The sequence below is a fragment of the Sinocyclocheilus anshuiensis genome, unplaced genomic scaffold, assembly GCF_001515605.1.
Source record: "Sinocyclocheilus anshuiensis isolate Anshui unplaced genomic scaffold, SAMN03320099.WGS_v1.1 scaffold1054, whole genome shotgun sequence".
Classification (NCBI taxonomy): Eukaryota; Metazoa; Chordata; class Actinopteri; order Cypriniformes; family Cyprinidae; genus Sinocyclocheilus; species Sinocyclocheilus anshuiensis.
In genome coordinates this window covers 508,306-528,835 of record NW_015536544.1, presented here as the reverse complement: position 1 = coordinate 528,835, position 20,530 = coordinate 508,306, and the positions used below count along the sequence as shown (strand labels likewise).

Below are 20,530 nucleotides of genomic sequence, written 5' to 3'. Positions count from 1 at the left end.
GCAACGCGTAAAAAGACAGTATAAGTCATTATAATCCATAATTATGTCCCCACTGGATGCAACAAATGCCTCGTTTGTAATGGGTTTTCATGTTTTTGAATCATTGCTCCGGCCTGACACGGCATCATCACAGTATGGTAAGGGCCGTAACATTTCCGTCACACGCTTGAGGTATTCGGCCAATCATAACACACTGGATAGCTGGCCAATCACAGTACACCTCGCTTTTCAGACCGATGAGCTTTGTAAAAATCGACGCGTTTCAGAAAGGCGGGGCATAGAGGAGAAACAATAATGTACAGTATGTGGAAAATAATGTGTTTTTTTTTACCTTAAACCGCATAAACACATTTCATTACACCAAATACACAAAATAGTTATTTTTAGCAACATCATATGTTATAAGCAGACTTCAGTGAGAAAAGAAAACAGAACAAAAACTGGTAACAAGGGAAGGGTTTCTTTTTTCAGAAGTAGTGTTATTGTCTCTGGTATGAAGGAAGTCACAGAGCACACATCAATATGTAGACATCTTGAACCAATACACCATATGCGAGTATACCTTTTGCAAGCAGCAGCACACTGTGTATGCTTTCATCTGAAGCTTGGACTCGGTCAACAGCTATCTTGGTGAAGTTCTTATTACTTGTGAAGAAAGGTGTGTCTTTTTGAATGGGATGAATCCAGTCCTTCATATCTGGATGGTCTTTAATGATTTGAAGGGTAGAAATTGGAATGGAATTGCTTTGTTTGACACACTGGAAAATATGGAGTTATATCTGTTATAATATCATTTCAGTCAGCATTGAGGTCACAAGTTACAACACAGCACAAGTGAGGTTGAAACCATCCCATTGTTACAAAGGCCATGGCAAAAATGACTGCTCATTTCCTCAAATATAAGAGGAGATTTAAAATAGCTATTGTGAGGAAACAATAGCTTTGGTTCACCAACAATGGCTATAATAATAGGCCTGAACAATTCACCTTTGGGTCAAGAGTAAAATGATTAAGGAAGTTGTTGGGCATAAACAATATAGAAAAATCAAGCTTGAAAAAATGTGTATTGAATGTAATTTTGAATTGAAAAGGCTTCACTTTAATCAGATGTTAATCAGATGTTGTTTTTTTATAAAAACTTTTAATGCAAAAATATGATGATCCCAGTGCGACAACGTCAAATTTGGTAAATGCTAACATATTTACACATATATTAATTCTAATTATTATTTACTTATTTAGCCATTATCATAATTCAAATTTTATTTATATTAATAAAATAATTATTTAAATTTTTTTTATAATTTATTTATTTTAATTAAGAATTAATTAATTAATTTTAATTATTTTCAGAATTAAGTTTTTCTCTTAACTTTACAACAGACCAGATCAGTTTGACTCAGAACATAGTTATTTTAAAAATGGTACCACAGTACCAGTGGAGCTACTCAGCACTTCTGGAAACAACAAAAAAAAATGGAAACAATAGGAATACAGTCATGCTTGTGGAAAAGTCTTTGTGGTGTTTGTGAATACTAGGAAACTGAGAAAACGTCTGTACAGATTCTTCAACCATAGTGGACAATGAGTAAGTATTGTAGTGAAGTGTAGTATAAAACCAAAAGAGGCCAAACAAACAGAACTTTGGAAAATACCAAAATATTTTATGTTTATTCAGATTAATCTGGGAGTTAATGTTGTTGCTCACCATTCCTGGTCTTGGGGTGGGGATGGCCTCAGAATAACCTTTGAAGGTGGAATGCTCAAAAACAAAATCAAGCTCTGCCAACGAATAAATGCACACAGCAGTAGAGTTCCTATGGCAACATAAAAGAAACAAGTTGTTGACGCACATATACAAATAAGGTGAGGGAATGTATTTAATTTCTGAGCTATCAGTGGCACCAAATGAATTGCAAAAACAAGTAACTTGATGAATAAAGTTTGTGAACACTTAGCCTGAAAGTTTGAAGCCTTTGTAAAAGCTTGAAGTTTGAAAGTTTGGATTGATAGATCAGATAAATGTTGCTAGCATGTTGCTAGCATGATTTTACACATTTCTAACATGATTTAACATGTTACTAGCATGATTTAACATGATTAGCATGCTGTTAACATGTTTTAGTATGATTATCATGTTTCTAGCATAATTATCATGTTTTAGCATGTTTTAACAAGTTTTAGCATGTTGTTAACATGATTTAGCTTGTTTTACATTTACATTTAGACATTTAGCAGACGCTTTTATCCAAAGCGACTTACAAATGAGGACAATGGAAGCAATCAAAAAAGTTTTAACATGATTAACATGTTGCTAGCATGATTAGCATGTGGTAAGTGTGTTGCTAATATGTTTCTAACATGATTACCATGTTGCTAGCATGTTTTAGGACGATTAGCATGTTGCTAATCATGTTTCTAGCACGATTACCATGTTGTTACCATGTTTATAGCATTACTAACATGTTGATAACATGTTGCTTGTATGTTTCTAGCATGATCAAGCACATTGGCAGCATGTTTTAACATTATTTCACATTCTGTTACTATGATTTAACATGTTGCTTGCATGATTTAACACATTGCAATCATTTTTTAACATGTTGCTAGCATGATTTAACACACTGCTACCATGTTTTAACATGTTGCTAGCATGTTTCTAGCATTATCTAACACATTGCTAGCATGTTTAAACGTGCTATTAGCATGACTTAGCACATAGTTAGCATGATTTAGCGCACTGCTAGCATGTTTTTACCATGATTTAACACATTGCTAGAATGTTTTAGCACACTGTTAGCATGATTAGCATGTTGTTAGCATTAATTAGTACATTAATAGCGTGTCTTAGGCTAGTTGCTAGGCTTGGCTATAGATAGATAGATAGATAGATAGATAGATAGATAGATAGATAGATAGATAGAGATCCACACAAAGCCAGAGCTTTCCCTATCCAATCTTTTTTTTCCTCGTTCTAAAAAAATTCCGTAAACACGGTGTCAGCTCAATAAATATCTGCGTACACACGAAACCACTGAAACGGACTCAAAACGATGTAGTATACACGCCAGACCAGTATGTGGCGCTGTAATTCTGCCACAGAGATACACTAAAAATGGAGAAGACTAGGAGCATGCGCATAAACGTTGTGCGCTGTATACAAACCCAACACAACAACAAGACGATTTTGCAGTAGATTTTGCTTTAGTAAAGCTAATAGGCTCAGTAGCTTCTGCAGCACGAACACAAGCATGTAGTCCACCATTATTTAGTTGTTGTTGCTGTTACGTGACGTAGCGGTGTCTGACTAGGTTTGAGACGTGGGGTGATGACATCATCGTTTAAAAAAATACAGATTGGCTGTACACATGAAAACGCAAGGGTGTCGTTTTCAGATTTATCCACTCTGGGAACCGGTTTCAAAAAATAGCGGTTTCAGGCTCCCAAATCGCCGGATCCATCTGCACGAAACGCCGATACGATACAAAACGGGCTCTAAGAACAGTCTGAAGATCTGGGCTGAGTTTGGTGGATGTAGCTTGAAAATTGAGTAGCGTTCAGAAATGTTAGTATAATAATAATAATAATAATAATAAACAGTGTTTACCAGCTGCTGGAGAAGAGCGCATACACTTGTGAATCCCTCCAGTCGTCAGCATGCTGGATGAAAACGTCCTGCAGGCGGTTAAAGTATAGTGACTCTCTAGGAATCCCGCACACAAGTCGTGCCTTCAGAAAGGAGGTCCAGATGTTCTGGAGTAACTGCTTGGGACCGCCCTCATCGACCTATGAGAGATTGATGTTTTTAAAGGTGGACAATGTTCTGCTGTCAGCAGACTGAAGTTTTCATTCATAAGCCCTGGAAGGTTTCTTCATTTCACTGCACTTCATATCAAGAACACAACTTCTGTGGCTCATGCTTTGTTTCCAGAATCTGATCTCTGTCCTGCAGTCTTGTGTTCTGCTGTAGATGCTTTCACCTAACTTTGATGATAACAGTGGTGTTGTCCTTGCTAAAACTGCTAACAGAAGTGCGATAACTTCTTGGATGCCAGGAAGGCTTGGAAGTGTTGAATTTGAACATCTATATGAGCTCTTCAAAGTCCTCAAATTTCCACCTCCTGAATAATTTATGGTAACTAATCTGTGACAATTAGATGACTTTATAAGATAAAACCATTCATCCTCCTTGAAATGTGTAGGATGATCAAATTGATGTCAAAGGTAATTTTTCCACAACAATGGTTCTCTCAGACTAGGTGGGTTCGTGTAGGAAGCCTCACAAAGGACCGCCACATTTTTCATATGTAAGTGAGAAACATACCTTACACACTCTGGCTACTCTAGATATCCAAGGATCCGCTTCTGGACTCGTGTCTGAATTTTTCTCACGAAATAAGACATATATCTTCTCATTCAAGGGGTCATTCTTGTCCTTGGCCAGAAAACTGGAAATAAAAGTGGGTTCTGGGGGGGGGGTATGAATGAGTCATGAATTATTTCTTTACTCATTCCACATTTTTTACTCATATCAGTTAACCTCACCTTTCATTTTGAAATGAGAAACCTGATTTAAGAGAGAAACACATGACTAAGCTGTATTTTGATAGCTGCAGCTTGGGAAAATAGTCAGCAGAGGCAAGGTCAGCAACTGATGACATTTCTCTTGCTCAGCCCACACTGTGCACAAACATTCTTTACATTCACTAAAATCCATACTAAAGTAAATGTACTAATTAGAGCATTATAAGATGCCAGTTTAGCAAAGTTATATCTACGAGTTACTTAAAGGGATAATTCACCCCAAAATTTGGTCATCATTAAGTTATTCCGAACCTGTATTAAAGGATTAGTTCACTTCCAGAATAAAAATTTCCTGATAATTTACTCACCCCCATGTCATCCAAGATGTTCATGTCTTTCTTTCGATAGTCGCAAAGAAATTAAGGTTTTTGAGGAAAACATTCTAGGATTTTTCTCCATATAATGGATTTCAAATGCAAATTCATGCATTATGTAATCACGTTGGAAAGGTCACGCGCGGTTAGCTCTTCGTCTGTGCACTCCGGTTCAGAAAGATAGGGTAGGGCGAAAAATCTAATTTTTTCTTCCAACTTCAAAATCGACTGACATCGTTGTTTTACCTTTTTTTGTAAAGGGCGTTTGACTTTCTTTGCACGTTCGCTTTGTAAACGCTGGGTTGGTGCTTCCACATACAGTACGTCGCACGTGACCTTTCCAACGTGATTATGTAATGCGTGCAGTCGAGCTAGTGCAAGACGAGCATTTGTGGTTAAAAAGCATAGAAATTTTTATTCTTTTTTAGAAAATGACTGATCGTTTCGCTAGATAAGACCCTTATTCCTCGGCTGGGATCGTGTAGAGCCCTTTGAAGCTGCATTGAAACAGCAATTTGGACCTTCAACCCGTTGACTCCCATTGAAGTCCATTATATGGACAAATATCCTGGAATGTTTTCCTCAAAAGCCTTAATTTCTTTGCGACTGAAAAAAGAAAGAAATGAACATCTTGGAATGACATGGAGGTGAGTAAATTATCAGGATTTTTTTTATTCTGGAAGTGAATTCTTCATTTCTATCTTCTGATGAACACAAAAGAAGTTATTTTGAATTATTTTGAAGAATGTTGGTATCCAAACAATGTTGGTATTCTGGTAGCCACTGACTTCGATTATATTTTTTCCATACTATGGAAGTCAATGGGGACTAGCAACTGTTTGTTTACCAACATTTTTCAAAATATCTTCTCTTATATTCAGCAGAAGAAAGAAACTCATACAGGTTTGTAACAACTTAATAATGACCAAATTTTAATTAAGATAATTTTGGGTGAATTATCCCTTTAAGTCTGATCTAACCTTTCTTTGGGGATATTTGGGGATGTTCTCAATTACAAAAAAACTATTTATACATAAAATAAGTATTTGTGTATTTACATAAAATAAGTTTTCTTCTACTAGTTTTAGTGAAAATTGTGTAATTCAACCAACCTGAGACCCATTGATCATACATCCATACGCTGTTTCGTTGTCCAGCTTTTCTGCGAAACTGCAGCAGGGTTCCATCACTGTACAGAGGAGCTGCCACATAGAGATCTCCATCTGTTTATAACCAAAGAAAGCCTAGGTGTTACACTAAATAAGCAACCAAAATCCCCCAGCTCATTCACAAAGTCTGAGCAGATCAAAACATCAAGCTGCTTGTGCTCCCACATACCTGCCACCAGCGACAAGGAGTTTTGTGAACATGTATAAGGTGAGATTCCTGTGCCGTCTACAACCTCTGTGGAATGATTGCTTTCTCTTGGAAACTTTGGGAAAGAGACATTATTATAGAGAACAGAGATATGGCAAGCCATTTTAACATTTATACACTTGCAAGATATGAATTATAGATATCCACAATTGAAAATGTAATTACAGACATCAAGAATTACATTTTTGACTAGTTGGAATTAAATTTTTGCTATCCAGAATTTGTATATCTGTGAGTAATTATGTAATTGTTTATATAAAAAAAAATCACATTTTTACTGTTGGAAATGCCATAGTAAAAATTACTTTTTTACTAGCAAAAAGTCTATTCCTCATATCAAGAGTTTTGATCTAACTGAAAATCAAACTGTTAATTAACAAAATTCAATCCTGAGAATAATTATATAAAAATCAGCTTGCCATCCAGCATCAACTAGTAAGACACTGGTTCTCATTCACATATTTGTGTGCACAAATGTAAACCGTCACACATCAATTATTACTCATCACAGCTTTCACTAAATTTTATTCTAAACTTACACTAAAATTTACAATCTGAGACTACACATCTACAAAAATGCAACTTGTAAAGTCGACAAATGCGAGGTCCTAAACATGATTACACATAGTCTAAGCATGTATTAAAACTGTTTTCTGTGTTTTGTTTTGAGAAATTACTCATTTTTAAGAATTTTGTTTTGATTTTTCTCAGGTTTTACCTGTAGTTTGAAAATCACTTTTTTTTGGTGTTTTAGGTAAAGGAAATGTTTGTAAACTTAAAAGGATAGTTCACCCAAAAATGAAAATTACCCCATGATTTCCAAAAATTAAAATTACCCCATGATTTACTCACCCTCAAGTCACCCTAGGTGTATATGACATTCTTCTTTCAGACGAATACAATCAGAGTTATATTAAATAATTTCCAGGCTAGTCCATGCTTTATAATGGGAGTGGATGGTAGCTTCCGCTAACTGGTAACTGGATGGTCGCTTTAGCGTAAGCTCTGGTGAGAATATGCTAGTCTCGCGAGAAACAAGATTTGTTTACGTCCTCTTGGCTTATATCGAAATCCTCCGACATTTTTCTTTAAAAATCCTTGTATCTTTAAAATGTTTTGTTTTGCTCTCTCCTCTGCGCGTCCGCGTTCATCACTGTGTTTGCCTACGTGCTACGTCATCCGCTGGACGCCACTCTACACAAACGCATTGCTTCGCTTCAGAAGGCCTTTATTAACACCCCCCTTATTTTATAATCAATGGGTGCAATTTTGTGGACTTTGGGCTACCATCCATTCCCATTATAAAGCATGGATTAGCCTAGACATTTTTTAATATAACTCCGATTGCATTCGTCTGAAAGAAGAAAGTCATATACACCTAGGATGGCTTGAGGGTGAGGCCACTCTCTCGTGAACACGAGTACGACAGTTAGCGGAAGCTAGAGATTAAGATTTATAAAGTTGTAAATATGGATATTTTTCTTACACAAACGCATTGCTTCACTTCAGAAGGCCTTTATTAACACCCCCCTTATTTTATAATGAATGGGTGCAATTTTTTGGACTTTGGGCTACCATCCACTCCCATTATAAAGCATGGATTAGCCTAGACATTTTTTAATATAACTCCGATTGCATTCGTCTGAAAGAAGAAAGTCTTGATGGCTTGAGGGTGAGTAAATCATGGGGTAATTTTCATTTTTTGGTGAACTATCGCTTTAACAAATAATGTCATTGCAGAAAATTACCAGTACCTTTTCAGTTTTATCTTACAGTGTGAGTATCAAATGTCGCATGCTTCTGTTGTGAATCTGGTGGTGATTTATGAAATTATTGGTGAATGAGGCACGTTGCGAGCAGGCACAAAATAACAAAGTGTCATTCAAAATGATACATGATGCAAGTTAAAACTCAAAATTCAAACAGAGAGCTACACTTTTTTTCTCAGGATGCTCTTACTACAAAAAGTAAACCGCAAGGCAACGTTTAGAAGAAGCTCTGCATTTCTAAATATGTAGCAGACTATGCCAAAGATGTATTTTTATTTCTTACCAGTTTCCAACACTTTGGCTGATCTCCATTCGTTCCACATACAAATGTGTAGTCTTGAAATCTCTCAATTATTGTGACTACATTTTCACAAGGGCTCTGTATAGATGGAGGAATATCAGTAAGACTGTCAAACTACAAAACTCAATTTGTTCTTTCTTTCTTTTTTTCTCTACTTCAAAAGAATTATAAAACTCACCTCCCCACACCTTAAGTTTGGATTCAGGGTAAAGTTCTAAAAAATAAATAAAATATATAAAAATTAAAATATTGTATTATTATCTTGGTCACAAAATCTCAACACTTTGCAATATTTATGTAGAAGTTATTTTTAATTCAAAATATAAGACTATGTGTACACAATTATTTACCTAAATGTGTATAAAGCAACCATGGAGATAATTTTTTATCACTTATCAATCACACAATTAACATTTTAATTATTTATTGCAACTATAGGAACAGATTGGACTTGTCTGTGGAAATAAATCTTTCATCGACACCTGAAATAGACCTTTTCATTCACAGACACGTTCAATATGGACACAACAGTCTGTGTGCGTCACAGCCTACAGTTACTGAAATCTATAATTGAACATAGGCTAGACTTACTAATTACAACCAGTGCTAAAAGTCAGAGCTCTTAATTTAAGCCTTAACAGAATTGGTCAGAAAGTGCAGGGTTAGAATATCATTTGAGTCAATGCTGAGTTACTTCTCCAATTTATGAGTGGTTCACACCCTACCTTTATTTATTTATTTGAAATAAAATTATTTTATATAAATAAATTATTTTTAAATTATTTGAGTAAATTATTTCAACGAAAATGGCAAAATCCTATAGTAATTATAATTGCATTGTAAAATGTCACATAACATTTACATATTAATAACCAGTTCCAGTTTAATAATTACCTCCACAATCTGACGACTACCTACATCAAAATGTAGAACATTATTTATTCCTCCAACAAACAGACTCATTGATCCTTCCTGATGGAATAAGACTGTATGACTGTAATTTCTGTTGTATAAAAGTGGAGCATTTTCTGGGGGAAAAACAAAACTGGATAAAGTTATGTTGTCTAGAAAGATAGAATGTTTAGTTAGGGGAGCGCGGGGCACAAAGTAACGCGGGGTAAATTGTAACAAATTCCAGTTGCGCAGATAGGGTATGTTGTAACACTGCGTTACAATGTGCCCTGCCGTGCTATTCTATGACATTAGCGATGTAATTCACACTATTTACTTTAATACATTTCAATGATAAACGACGAGAAACGGTGAATAAAGACTAACAGTCAATGTTTAATGTTAAGAAATTATTATTTCAATACATGTAAAGCATTTTGGCTCATTTATGTGTGCCTTCTCAAGCATGGTTGCAATGTGTTCATTGTCAAACTCCAAAATCGGATTATTTTTAATTCTTAAAAAACGGCATTATTTCATTTTAAATAAATATTTTATTTTATTGACAAAATATTTTAGTTTGCCTTGTATATTTTTTTAATGCTATCAGATAACATTTTAAGCTGTTATATGGTCATGTTACAACGTGCCCCTCAGATGTTACAATGTACCCCACCTACGGGGCATGTTGTCACATTTCACTTCCAATTTTTGAGGGTAAATAAAGAAAAACGTATACACTGTAATTATGAAACAAAGCGACATATTTGTACTAGACAAGTGTGAAATTACTGTGGATACAAAAATTATACTCTGAACCCCATGTGGATTTACACAATTTGAGAAAGTCAAAAAGTGTTACTTTGTGCCCCCGCTCTCCCCCTATTGCCTCATTTGATTATTTAAAACGATTAAAGTCTACTGTATAAGTGCATTTCCGAAACAAAAAGTGTGCAAATGAATTATAGTGTATATAATTAGTCTGATTACAGAGGAAGGTTGTAGTTTATTTTACGTTAACTTACCTTGTTTTAGAGTTAATCTCGGATTATAAGAGCAAAAGACGCAATGGAAGCACGCTCCATAAATAAACCAAGGATACGCCAAATTCCTTTTGATGTGGACAGAGAAATATTGCCGTGTTAGGATCATGGTCCTACAGTTTATCTGCGCAGCGTAAAACACGAGCTCTCATGTCTTCTCTGTCAGGTTAGCAACGCTTCCTCTCTCGAGTGAACGGATCTCAATTAGTCTCACGCGCCCTCTTCTGTCTTCCCAGCCATTTAAACAATGCTTTTAAATAGTTGATGTATTTTTGTATAAGGATATAATGTATAAGGCGACGTTTCCACCTTATTTTTGACGCGACCATTTGTAACTTGAATGTGCGAGGCTTTCAGTTAATTTACCTGTACGATAACTGTTACAGTGCTTGTCAAAAGTTTGAGATCATTGTGATTTTTAAACGTTTATTTTATCATTTTACTTGAACATTTTTAATTAAGTCTCTTTTAGCCTTTTGAAGGCTGCATTTGATCAAAAATACAGTAGTAATGTGAAATATTTTTACAATTTGAATGAACTGTTTTCTATTTGAATATTTTAAAATGTAGTTTATTCTGCTATGCTGATTTGCTACTCAAGAAACGCTTCAAAAGGTCACTTTACCTGTCCGATTTTTGCGATGACCTATACAAACGTAGCGCATCTTTGGCATCTGCTGCTTCTGGGTTGTTTATTTGCTTATAAATATCATCATTACATACATTTTGTTAACATACAATGTAATTATAATGTATAATATAATAACACGATAAACTGCAACACTGATACAGCCAGTCCAGTAGGATGCACCGTAAAGCTTGTTAGCCACTGTTACTTTACCACAAGAAGAAGTAGAAGAGCAGCTGACTGACTGAATACATGTCAAAATGGTATTATTTATCTTATTTCTTAATGAACAAGAGCTCGGTTTATTCTGGTTTCAAATTTGAAACCATTACAATTATAATACGTGTCCGCTGTGATTAGTGGATAGCGAACGCTAACGTTTCAAGTACGCAGAGGCAAATGCAATAGACGTAAACATTCTTAATGAACCCATTTTGCTGCTTTCTTTTATTTCAGAGATTCCGCTTTTGTGGAGATCTCGACTGTCCTGACTGGGTCCTTGCAGAAATGAGCACCTTAGCTAGAATGGCAAGTCTAACTTCTTTAATAGGTGCTGTGTTGTTTGTCTTGATGCTCTCTGCACAGCAAGTCATTTTCTTCACTGCTGTTCTTCACAGTCCAGCGTCAAGATGAAACTTCTGTGCGTGCAAGTCATTAAAGATCTGCTCGATGAAGACATCGATGTAAGACAGCACTGGAGACAGCAGTCGTGTTATGTTTTCTGAATAGATAGTCCTCGTCTAACTGATATATAATTATCTGTTTATCTGTTTTCAGTATGACAAAGTTTCAAAACTAACCTCAGATGCAAAGTTTGGTGAGTGAATCACAGTTTTTGGGTCATGTGATCTCAGTAATTGTAAAGTGTGAAATAAAATGAATGACTATAAATCAAGTTAGGTATTCCCAATATGATTCTGGCCAGTACTGATTAGCTTATCTTTTTGTGGTATGGCTGATATCAAAATTCTACAATATATATTAAATAATGGAACATTAAATATTAAATCTAATATAAAAACTAAAATTAGTAGTTTTTAATGCTAAAGAATTGTATTAAGAGTGTCATGTTTTAAATGATACTTGGAAACATTTATACTCCAAGTACATTAATGAACATTTTTAAAGGAAAATTAAAATATAATTTATTTACTTACTTGTTTATTTTAATTTTGTTTGTTGGTGAAAATAATACTGTTAAGACTATTTTAAATCTTATTATTGTTGAGTTTTCCATGAATGATTTGATGTTGATGTCAATCAATCAATCAATCAATCAAACAGCCTACAAGTGAATTTAAGCATCACAACATTAAAATGTACACTGTGAAAAATGGATATTTGAGATTTGCTAAAGACACATTTAACAGTGTTATTAAAGCTGCAGTCCGTAACTTTTTTTGTGTTCAAAATGTATATAATAAGCGAGTACACCATGAATCCATTTTCCAAACCGTGTTTTTGGCTTGTCCTGAATCACTACGGTACACCTATAATAAGTGTTTATATTCGGACTATTTAGACTGGTTCGAGTAGGTACCGCTGAGAAGTAGCTCGGCTACAATGTTCTTCCACAAGACGCACGCAGTTCTGTTTATTAAACGCTAGAGCGCCAAAAGTTACGGACTGCAGCTTTAAATTATTAGTGTTAAGTGAACATTAGATAATGTCAAAGATAATTTAAATGTAAAAATCGAGGAAATGAGCAGCACAATTAAATATCCATTATATACCTTTTAAAAGTGCTTTATAAATAAATTAGATGAATGAATTATTTACTGATAATTATTATAACATTTCATTTTGGCTGATAACTGATATGGTACCGATATTTTATGCATTCTTACATAAATGTCTTATCTGTTGGTATTTTATGCCATATCTCTTGCTAATTTGTCTATTTTTCTTTTTTTTTCCAGAAAGTGGAGACATTAAAGCCAGTATAGCAGTGCTGAGTTTCATTCTGTCCAGTGCTGCTAAGCATGACGTGGACAGTGAATCTCTCTCCAGTGAACTTCAGCAGCTTGGCCTCCCTAAAGGTAAATTCTTAATGAACCCATTTTGCTGCTTTCTTTTATTTCAGAGATTCCGCTTTTGTGGAGATCTCGACTGTCCTGACTGGGTCCTTGCAGAAATGAGCACCTTAGCTAGAATGGCAAGTCTAACTTCTTTAATAGGTGCTGTGTTGTTTGTCTTGATGCTCTCTGCACAGCAAGTCATTTTCTTCACTGCTGTTCTTCACAGTCCAGCGTCAAGATGAAACTTCTGTGCGTGCAAGTCATTAAAGATCTGCTCGATGAAGACATCGATGTAAGACAGCACTGGAGACAGCAGTCGTGTTATGTTTTCTGAATAGATAGTCCTCGTCTAACTGATATATAATTATCTGTTTATCTGTTTTCAGTATGACAAAGTTTCAAAACTAACCTCAGATGCAAAGTTTGGTGAGTGAATCACAGTTTTTGGGTCATGTGATCTCAGTAATTGTAAAGTGTGAAATAAAATGAATGACTATAAATCAAGTTAGGTATTCCCAATATGATTCTGGCCAGTACTGATTAGCTTATCTTTTTGTGTTATGGCTGATATCAAAATTCTACAATATATATTAAATAATGGAACATTAAATCTAATATAAAAACTAAAATTAGTAGTTTTTAATGCTAAAGAATTGTATTAAGAGTGTCATGTTTTAAATGATACTTGGAAACATTTATACTCCAAGTACATTAATGAACATTTTTAAAGGAAAATTAAAATATAATTTATTTACTTACTTGTTTATTTTAATTTTGTTTGTTGGTGAAAATAATACTGTTAAGACTATTTTAAATCTTATTATTGTTGAGTTTTCCATGAATGATTTGATGTTGATGTCAATCAATCAATCAATCAATCAAACAGCCTACAAGTGAATTTAAGCATCACAACATTAAAATGTACACTGTGAAAAATGGATATTTGAGATTTGCTAAAGACACATTTAACAGTGTTATTAAAGCTGCAGTCCGTAACTTTTTTTGTGTTCAAAATGTATATAATAAGCGAGTACACCATGAATCCATTTTCCAAACCGTGTTTTTGGCTTGTCCTGAATCACTACGGTACACCTATAATAAGTGTTTATATTCGGACTATTTAGACTGGTTCAAGTAGGTACCGCTGAGAAGTAGCTCGGCTACAATGTTCTTCCACAAGACGCACGCAGTTCTGTTTATTAAACGCTAGAGCGCCAAAAGTTACGGACTGCAGCTTTAAATTATTAGTGTTAAGTGAACATTAGATAATGTCAAAGATAATTTAAATGTAAAAATCGAGGAAATGAGCAGCACAATTAAATATCCATTATATACCTTTTAAAAGTGCTTTATAAATAAATTAGATGAATGAATTATTTACTGATAATTATTATAACATTTCATTTTGGCTGATAACTGATATGGTACCGATATTTTATGCATTCTTACATAAATGTCTTATCTGTTGGTATTTTATGCCATATCTCTTGCTAATTTGTCTATTTTTCTTTTTTTTTCCAGAAAGTGGAGACATTAAAGCCAGTATAGCAGTGCTGAGTTTCATTCTGTCCAGTGCTGCTAAGCATGACGTGGACAGTGAATCTCTCTCCAGTGAACTTCAGCAGCTTGGCCTCCCTAAAGGTAAGGATACAGTGGGTATAGAAAAGCTGAATGTCCTTGCATGGCCTCGTCAGAGCCCAGACTTAAACCCCATCGAAGATCTGTGGAATGACTTGAAGACTGCAGTCCACAAACACTCACCATCAAATTGAACTGAACTTGAGCAGTTCTGCAAAGAAGAGTGAGCAAATATTGCAAAGTCTAGATGTGCAAAGTTAGTGGAGACAGAGACATATCCCAACAGACTGAAGGCTGTAATTAAAGCAAAAAGTGGTTCAACAAAATACTGACACAAGGGGTGATCCTTTTTCCAACTCAGTGATTCAGATTTTTTTTTTCTGACATGTTGGTGTTATATCTTTCACTTGGATGTTATAAGTTGCACTGAGTACATACAGCTGGTTAAAACAAAAATTGTGTCTGTCTTCATTTCAGGCTGCAAAGCAACAAAATGTGATTATTTTAAAGAGGGGTGATTCTTTTCTATAACCACTGTATGTGTTTTATCAACTTTTTCAAAGTTATACTTAAAACTTAACACATTTACATGTCTGTTTTTAGAGCACACCACCGGATTGTGTAAATCATATGAGGATAAACACAGCGCTCTACAGGAAAAGCTGAGGGAGAGCAGTCTGCGCTGTGAGTATTACCAAAAAATAGAAATACAGTCCAGATCATTCATTGAAATGTACTATTGTGATCCATGTTAGTGGGTCGTCTGGAAGCGGTGAACTGGCGGGTCGATTACACCTTGAGCTCCAGTGAACTGAAGCATGTGAATGAACCCACAGTCCAGCTCAGACTTCAGGCTCAGGACCCCGAGACAGACTCCACAAAGACCACTGTTGTCTCCATCACTGCTGACAAGTTCAGAGTACTGCTAACAGGTGACTTTCCTTGTGGGATCAGTAAGATTTATGTATTTGAATAACATTTCCATCCATTCGGTTTAATGTAATAAATGCAGTGCACACATGAAACTGGTATGAAACTGGCAAGAGTTATGTAACAGTACTAATAAACTGAATGTGTTTTAAAGCAATAGTTCACTAAAAAATTAAATTTTGCTGAAAATTGACTCACTCTCAGGCCATCCAAGATGTAGATGAGTTTGTTTCTCCATCAGAACAGATTTGGAGAAATTTAACATCACATCACTTGCTCACCAATGGATCCTCTGCAGTGAATGGGTGCCGTCAGAATGAGTCTAAACAGCTGATTTAAAGGGGTGGTTGATTGCGATTTCACTTTTTAAACGTTAGTTAGTGTGTAATGTTGCAGTTTGAGCATAAACAATATCTGCAAAGTTACAAAGCTGAAAGTTCAATGCAAACGGAGATATCGTCTTTTAAAGTTCATGACGTAACAAACCCAGATATACCCTGCCCCTGGGAAAAGGCAGCAAAGGGGGCGAGGCCATGCAGCACTGCTTTAGAGAAGAGGAAGAGAAAACTCGAGGTGCACGTAAAAAATCTATGTATATATGAATCGCGATTCTGTCTTCTAACGATTCTAATGGATTCACAGGATTCAAAATCAGTGTTCTAAAGCAGCGGTTCTCAATCCTGTTCCTCGCGTCCCCCTGCTCTGCTCATGCTCTCCATCTCTCTCTCTTTCTCGCTCTCATTCAGCTCAGCTCCAAGCACGATCCTCTTCAATAATATCCTCTGCTTCTCAATCGGGCTCAAACTGATAAGCAATATTAACGACGCCGTTGTTTACAATACAACAGCACATGCCACTGAGGTGAGGGGCGGGACGCTTGGACGCGCACTAGAGGCGGTTTAGCCAATCACAACACACTGGGCTAGCTAACCAATCAGAGCCCATCGCCTATTTCTGAGGGCAGGGCTTCATAAAAGCAGGAAATGAGCAGTGCGTTTCTCAGAGAAGGGACAGAGCGGTTTGGAATAAAGGTAAATTATGTGAAAAAATAATGCTTTTTTTTTTTTTTAAACAAATGTACAAATAAACACATGTTAGACTGCACCCCATAAACACAATCAAGCCTAGAAAAAAAAACAGTGAACCACCCCTTTAAAAAAAAAAAAAAAAATCACAATCCATAATCAATCAACACGACTCCATCAATTAACATCTTGTGACGTGAAAAGCTGCATGTTTGGATGGAAATGTTGTGTGCAATTCAAATGCATAAATCTTTAATTTAGAGCTAAATATTTTTGAGTGTATATTGTATTATGTATATTGTAAATTTCCTTGTTTTTGTTTTCCAGAACTCAAACAAGCACAGACTATGATGAATGCACTACAGTGAACCAGTCAGCATTTGTTGAATAATATTGCTGAAATGTGTACAGAATCTGTTCGTGTTTATAAACTGTGCTTCTAAAACAAAAAATCTAACAGTATGCATTTTGTAAGCTCTTCACATGATTAGTCAAAATGTTGACTAATGTTGCTCAAATTGAGCAACCGACGTTTTGGACCAAATGTCACTATAAATGGAATTTGTCACTTGTTTGTCAGTGTCATCCAGAGAATAAACAGCTCTTAGTGATTTATCTCACCTCATGTATTTGTCTTAAAAATGTTCATGTGTATTTTTACACATTTTTATTAAAATTAAAATTTAATAAAATCATAATTAAAATTTTATTTTTATCACATTGCTGCATATTTCAGGACCTTTGAAGATAGATACAATTTATTTAGTTTAGTAGTGTTGTTTTGTTTTTTTGCTACTAATAAATGAGAATACTATGGGAATGGCCTATCTTTAAAATGTGAATAGATGCTATTTAGAGTTTATTCCAGTTTAATTCTTAAAAATTCACTGTTACATTTATATTGTAGAGATGTTTTTTACCTCTTGGCCTTGAGGATATCTATTCAGACGGTGGGTTGGTGCACGATTCGCTTCAGTTAATTTAATCATCGATTTACTGAACATTATCCTACTTTCTATTTTGGAGCACACGTAGCTAAGCGACAATTCATGAACTTTGCATGTACTTGCTCAGCACTTGCAGCAGACTTTCATAACAGCATCGTTCAGCATGAGGGAAAGATTTTCTGAAAACTAGCACAGAACGCCTGTCAGATGATTTTCGTTAGTTTACACATATTCGTATACGAGTATGAATGCTATTATTGTCCACTTATTACTTACGGTTTACTTTGTTGTGTTTTTATATTTTAACCATTAGAGGCACAAATACGGTTACTAAAGGATTCCACGTATTATAAAAAATAAAATAAAGTTGTAACAAGTGGGCGGGAAGACAAGTAAATCATTAAATGTTCCTAAATATTTACACAAGCTGTAGAGGTGACTTGAGCTCAACTTTCAATCCTGTTACTCAAGTTATAAGAAAAAAAAAATTCCCCTCATTAATTTATAGAAAATATAAATGTATTAGTTACTAAAGACCCTTTTCTCCCAAACAAGCGAACTCAACATCCCATCCCAAGGTCCCATTCTACTGCATCAAAGCCCAGTACAGAGGAAAAGAGGTCAGACTCACACTTACGCCCATTAAAAATGATGACGACGGTAAACACAAGCCCAGTAAACATCAGTCCCAGCAGCCGATAGACGTGGTTTTCCGATTTGGGATGTCAGGTTTTTTCCGCTTCACCTCAGTAGACGATCTTCCGAAACACGCCCATCTGCGGTTCTACACTAAAGAGAGCCCACGCAGGATGTTGAGTTTTGAGGACAAAAAGACAAGAGTTTTTTTTTTTTTTTTTAGATATTGTGGTGTTCTAGTCTCTTATTTTGGTTTGACCGGCACCACTCGTATAATGTTACGTCATGGAAATTGTTAAAGGGGTCATATGATGCTGCTAAAAATAACATTATTTTTGTGTATTTGGTGTAATGAGATGTGTTTATCTGGTTTAAGGTTCAAAAAACACATTATTTTCCACATACCGTACACATACACATACTTTCCACATACTCTCCTCTATTCCCCGCCTTTCTGAAACGCGTCGATTTTTACAAAGTTCATTGGTCTGAAAAGCGAGGTGTGCTCTGATTGGCCAGCTATCCAGTGCGTTGTGATTGGCCGAATTTACAGATCTTCTTTATGCACCAAGAGCTTGTAACACTCCAAAAAGAAAGGAAAAATTTAAATTGCATCATATTTAAGGTCCCCTTTAAGGTCAATGCTGATATTGGGCACAATGCGACACTGGTTTTATAGTTTTACGCTGTTCTCGGCAGAGTTGCAATTTATACGAAAGTGTCAGTTTACAGTGCTGTCAACTTATCTGTGACCAGTGAAACGGCATATTTAAAGGCACAATATGTAATATTTTTTTATTAAAATAAGAAATAAGCAATTTTAACTAGTGACACGGAGCGTGTCTATAGTGTCATTGTGTCGCCTGCCAATCACGTCATAACCCCCTAGATTTCCGGTTTTGTAGAAAACATGGAAACACCAAATACGCATTAAAGGGGTCATATGATGCGATTTCAAGTTTTCCTTTTTCTTTGAAGTGTTACGTGTTCGGCCAATCACAATGCACTGGGTCAGCTGGCCAATCAGAGCAGACTGCGCTTGTCAAAGGAGGGGGCTTTGTTGAAAACGACGTGTTTGAGAGAGGCGGGGCATAGAGGACCTACAATGTACAGTATTTGAAAAATAATGTGTTTTTTGAACATTAAAGCATGTCAACATATTCTGTTACACCAAATACACAAAATAATGATCTTTAAAATAGCATCATATATGACCCCTTTAATATGTTGTGCGTTTTAATAGACCGGTGACGACGACCATGATTCCACACCCAGTCACCCAGCCTTTGTCTCTGTTTATTTTGAATACATGCCCTCTAGCAGCGAAAATTACATATTGTGCCTTTAACTCTTTCAGGGAGAATGTTCTTTCAAATCTGTCTGACAAGGCATTTGACAAACCCATCTGTGAGGCGCACTTAAATCAGAAGTATTTCAACGGGATTGGAAACTATCTTTGAGCAGAGATTTTGTTCAGGTAACTCACTTTCTAATGTTTTCCAGATTTCAATTACTAGATATGCTCCGGTCGACTAGCAATCAATTGGAATCAGACGTTTTTTGCTCCTAACATGCATTTGGCAACTGTCTATTTTGTTTGTTTGTTTTATTTTGGCCAATCTGTCATTTCCCAAAATTGCAAGATGTCATGTCTGAAAAGTGAAAGTTAATTGTGAAGGAAGTATGAAGACATTCAGCACAACAAATTACATTTTGTGTAGGATTGTCATTTCATTTTATGATAAAATTACATTGACATAATTTGATTTTAAAGGGGTCATATGATGCGATTTCAAGTTTTCCTTTCTCTTTGGAGTGTTACAAGCTGTTCGTGAATAGATAAGATCCCTGAAGTTGCAAAGACTAAAGTCTCAAAACCAAAGAGATATTCTTTATCAAAGTTAAGACTCTGCCACACCCCCCTAAAACGGCTCGTTCTAACACGCCCCCACATATCTAGGTCACTATGTGGGAATATTTGCATAATGCGCCCAAATGTGCATGCAAAGAAAGAAGGCGTGGTTTCAGTAACCGCAGTTAGTGTTGAAGCAGCCATGTCAGGGAGACGCTGTGTGTTTCTAGGCGAAAGCAAAAGCACTTTATTTGGCCTTCCGAAAGTAGATGCATTTAGGAATCTTTAAGATTACTTACAACAGAACAGCAATGCATTTTATGGACGACCGTTTCGTGAACCTAGGAGAGGAGGTAATTCTGTCTTTGCTATGACAATCTGACGCTTCTGAATCAGCGACTGTAAGTATGTTTTGTTACTAGTTTAAGTATTTGCTATTGACTGTTCAAATGCGGAGTTTTGCGCATCGTGTGTGTGTGTGTGAGAGAGAGAGCGACAGCGTCACATCACAGTAGAGTCAGCTGTCTGTTCCCCTTTCGGGCTTGAACTGATGGTAAAACTAATGACATTATTTACTGTCCTTACATTTATTTTGAAAGATGAAGCTCACGATTATGGTAAGGGGCGTTACATTTCC

At 35.7% G+C, this 20,530-nt stretch overlaps 2 protein-coding genes across 3 annotated transcripts in view; one reads left to right on the top strand and one right to left on the bottom strand.

The window, feature by feature from the left end:
- LOC107698204 (semaphorin-7A-like) overlaps positions 1-10,491 on the bottom strand; it is a 14,468-nt gene extending 3,977 nt beyond the window's left edge. The window contains exons 1-10 of one of the 2 annotated variants that reach the window (XM_016499174.1): positions 10,262-10,491; positions 9,264-9,373; positions 8,524-8,559; positions 8,328-8,423; positions 6,237-6,330; positions 6,011-6,121; positions 4,325-4,467; positions 3,608-3,786; positions 1,709-1,817; positions 563-758 (exon numbers count right to left, since the gene is read on the bottom strand). In XM_016499174.1, coding sequence (XP_016354660.1) covers positions 563-758; positions 1,709-1,817; positions 3,608-3,786; positions 4,325-4,467; positions 6,011-6,121; positions 6,237-6,330; positions 8,328-8,423; positions 8,524-8,559; positions 9,264-9,373; positions 10,262-10,388 — 1,201 coding nt within the window. In that variant the 5' untranslated portion in view covers positions 10,389-10,491. Of the gene's footprint in view, positions 1-562; positions 759-1,708; positions 1,818-3,607; positions 3,787-4,324; positions 4,468-6,010; positions 6,122-6,236; positions 6,331-8,327; positions 8,424-8,523; positions 8,560-9,239; positions 9,374-10,261 lie in introns of both variants that reach the window. The other variant, XM_016499166.1, reaches the window with a different exon arrangement.
- Positions 10,492-12,965: 2,474 nt separating this feature from the next.
- The window catches only part of LOC107698399 (COMM domain-containing protein 4-like), a 21,064-nt gene continuing 13,499 nt past the window's right edge, over positions 12,966-20,530 (top strand). The window contains exons 1-7 of the mRNA XM_016499409.1: positions 12,966-13,062; positions 13,152-13,217; positions 13,312-13,351; positions 14,447-14,566; positions 15,107-15,187; positions 15,259-15,435; positions 16,786-16,891. Of these exons, the coding sequence (XP_016354895.1) occupies positions 13,042-13,062; positions 13,152-13,217; positions 13,312-13,351; positions 14,447-14,566; positions 15,107-15,187; positions 15,259-15,435; positions 16,786-16,826 (546 nt within the window). The 5' untranslated portion in view covers positions 12,966-13,041 and the 3' untranslated portion in view covers positions 16,827-16,891. The remainder of the gene's footprint in view (positions 13,063-13,151; positions 13,218-13,311; positions 13,352-14,446; positions 14,567-15,106; positions 15,188-15,258; positions 15,436-16,785; positions 16,892-20,530) is intronic.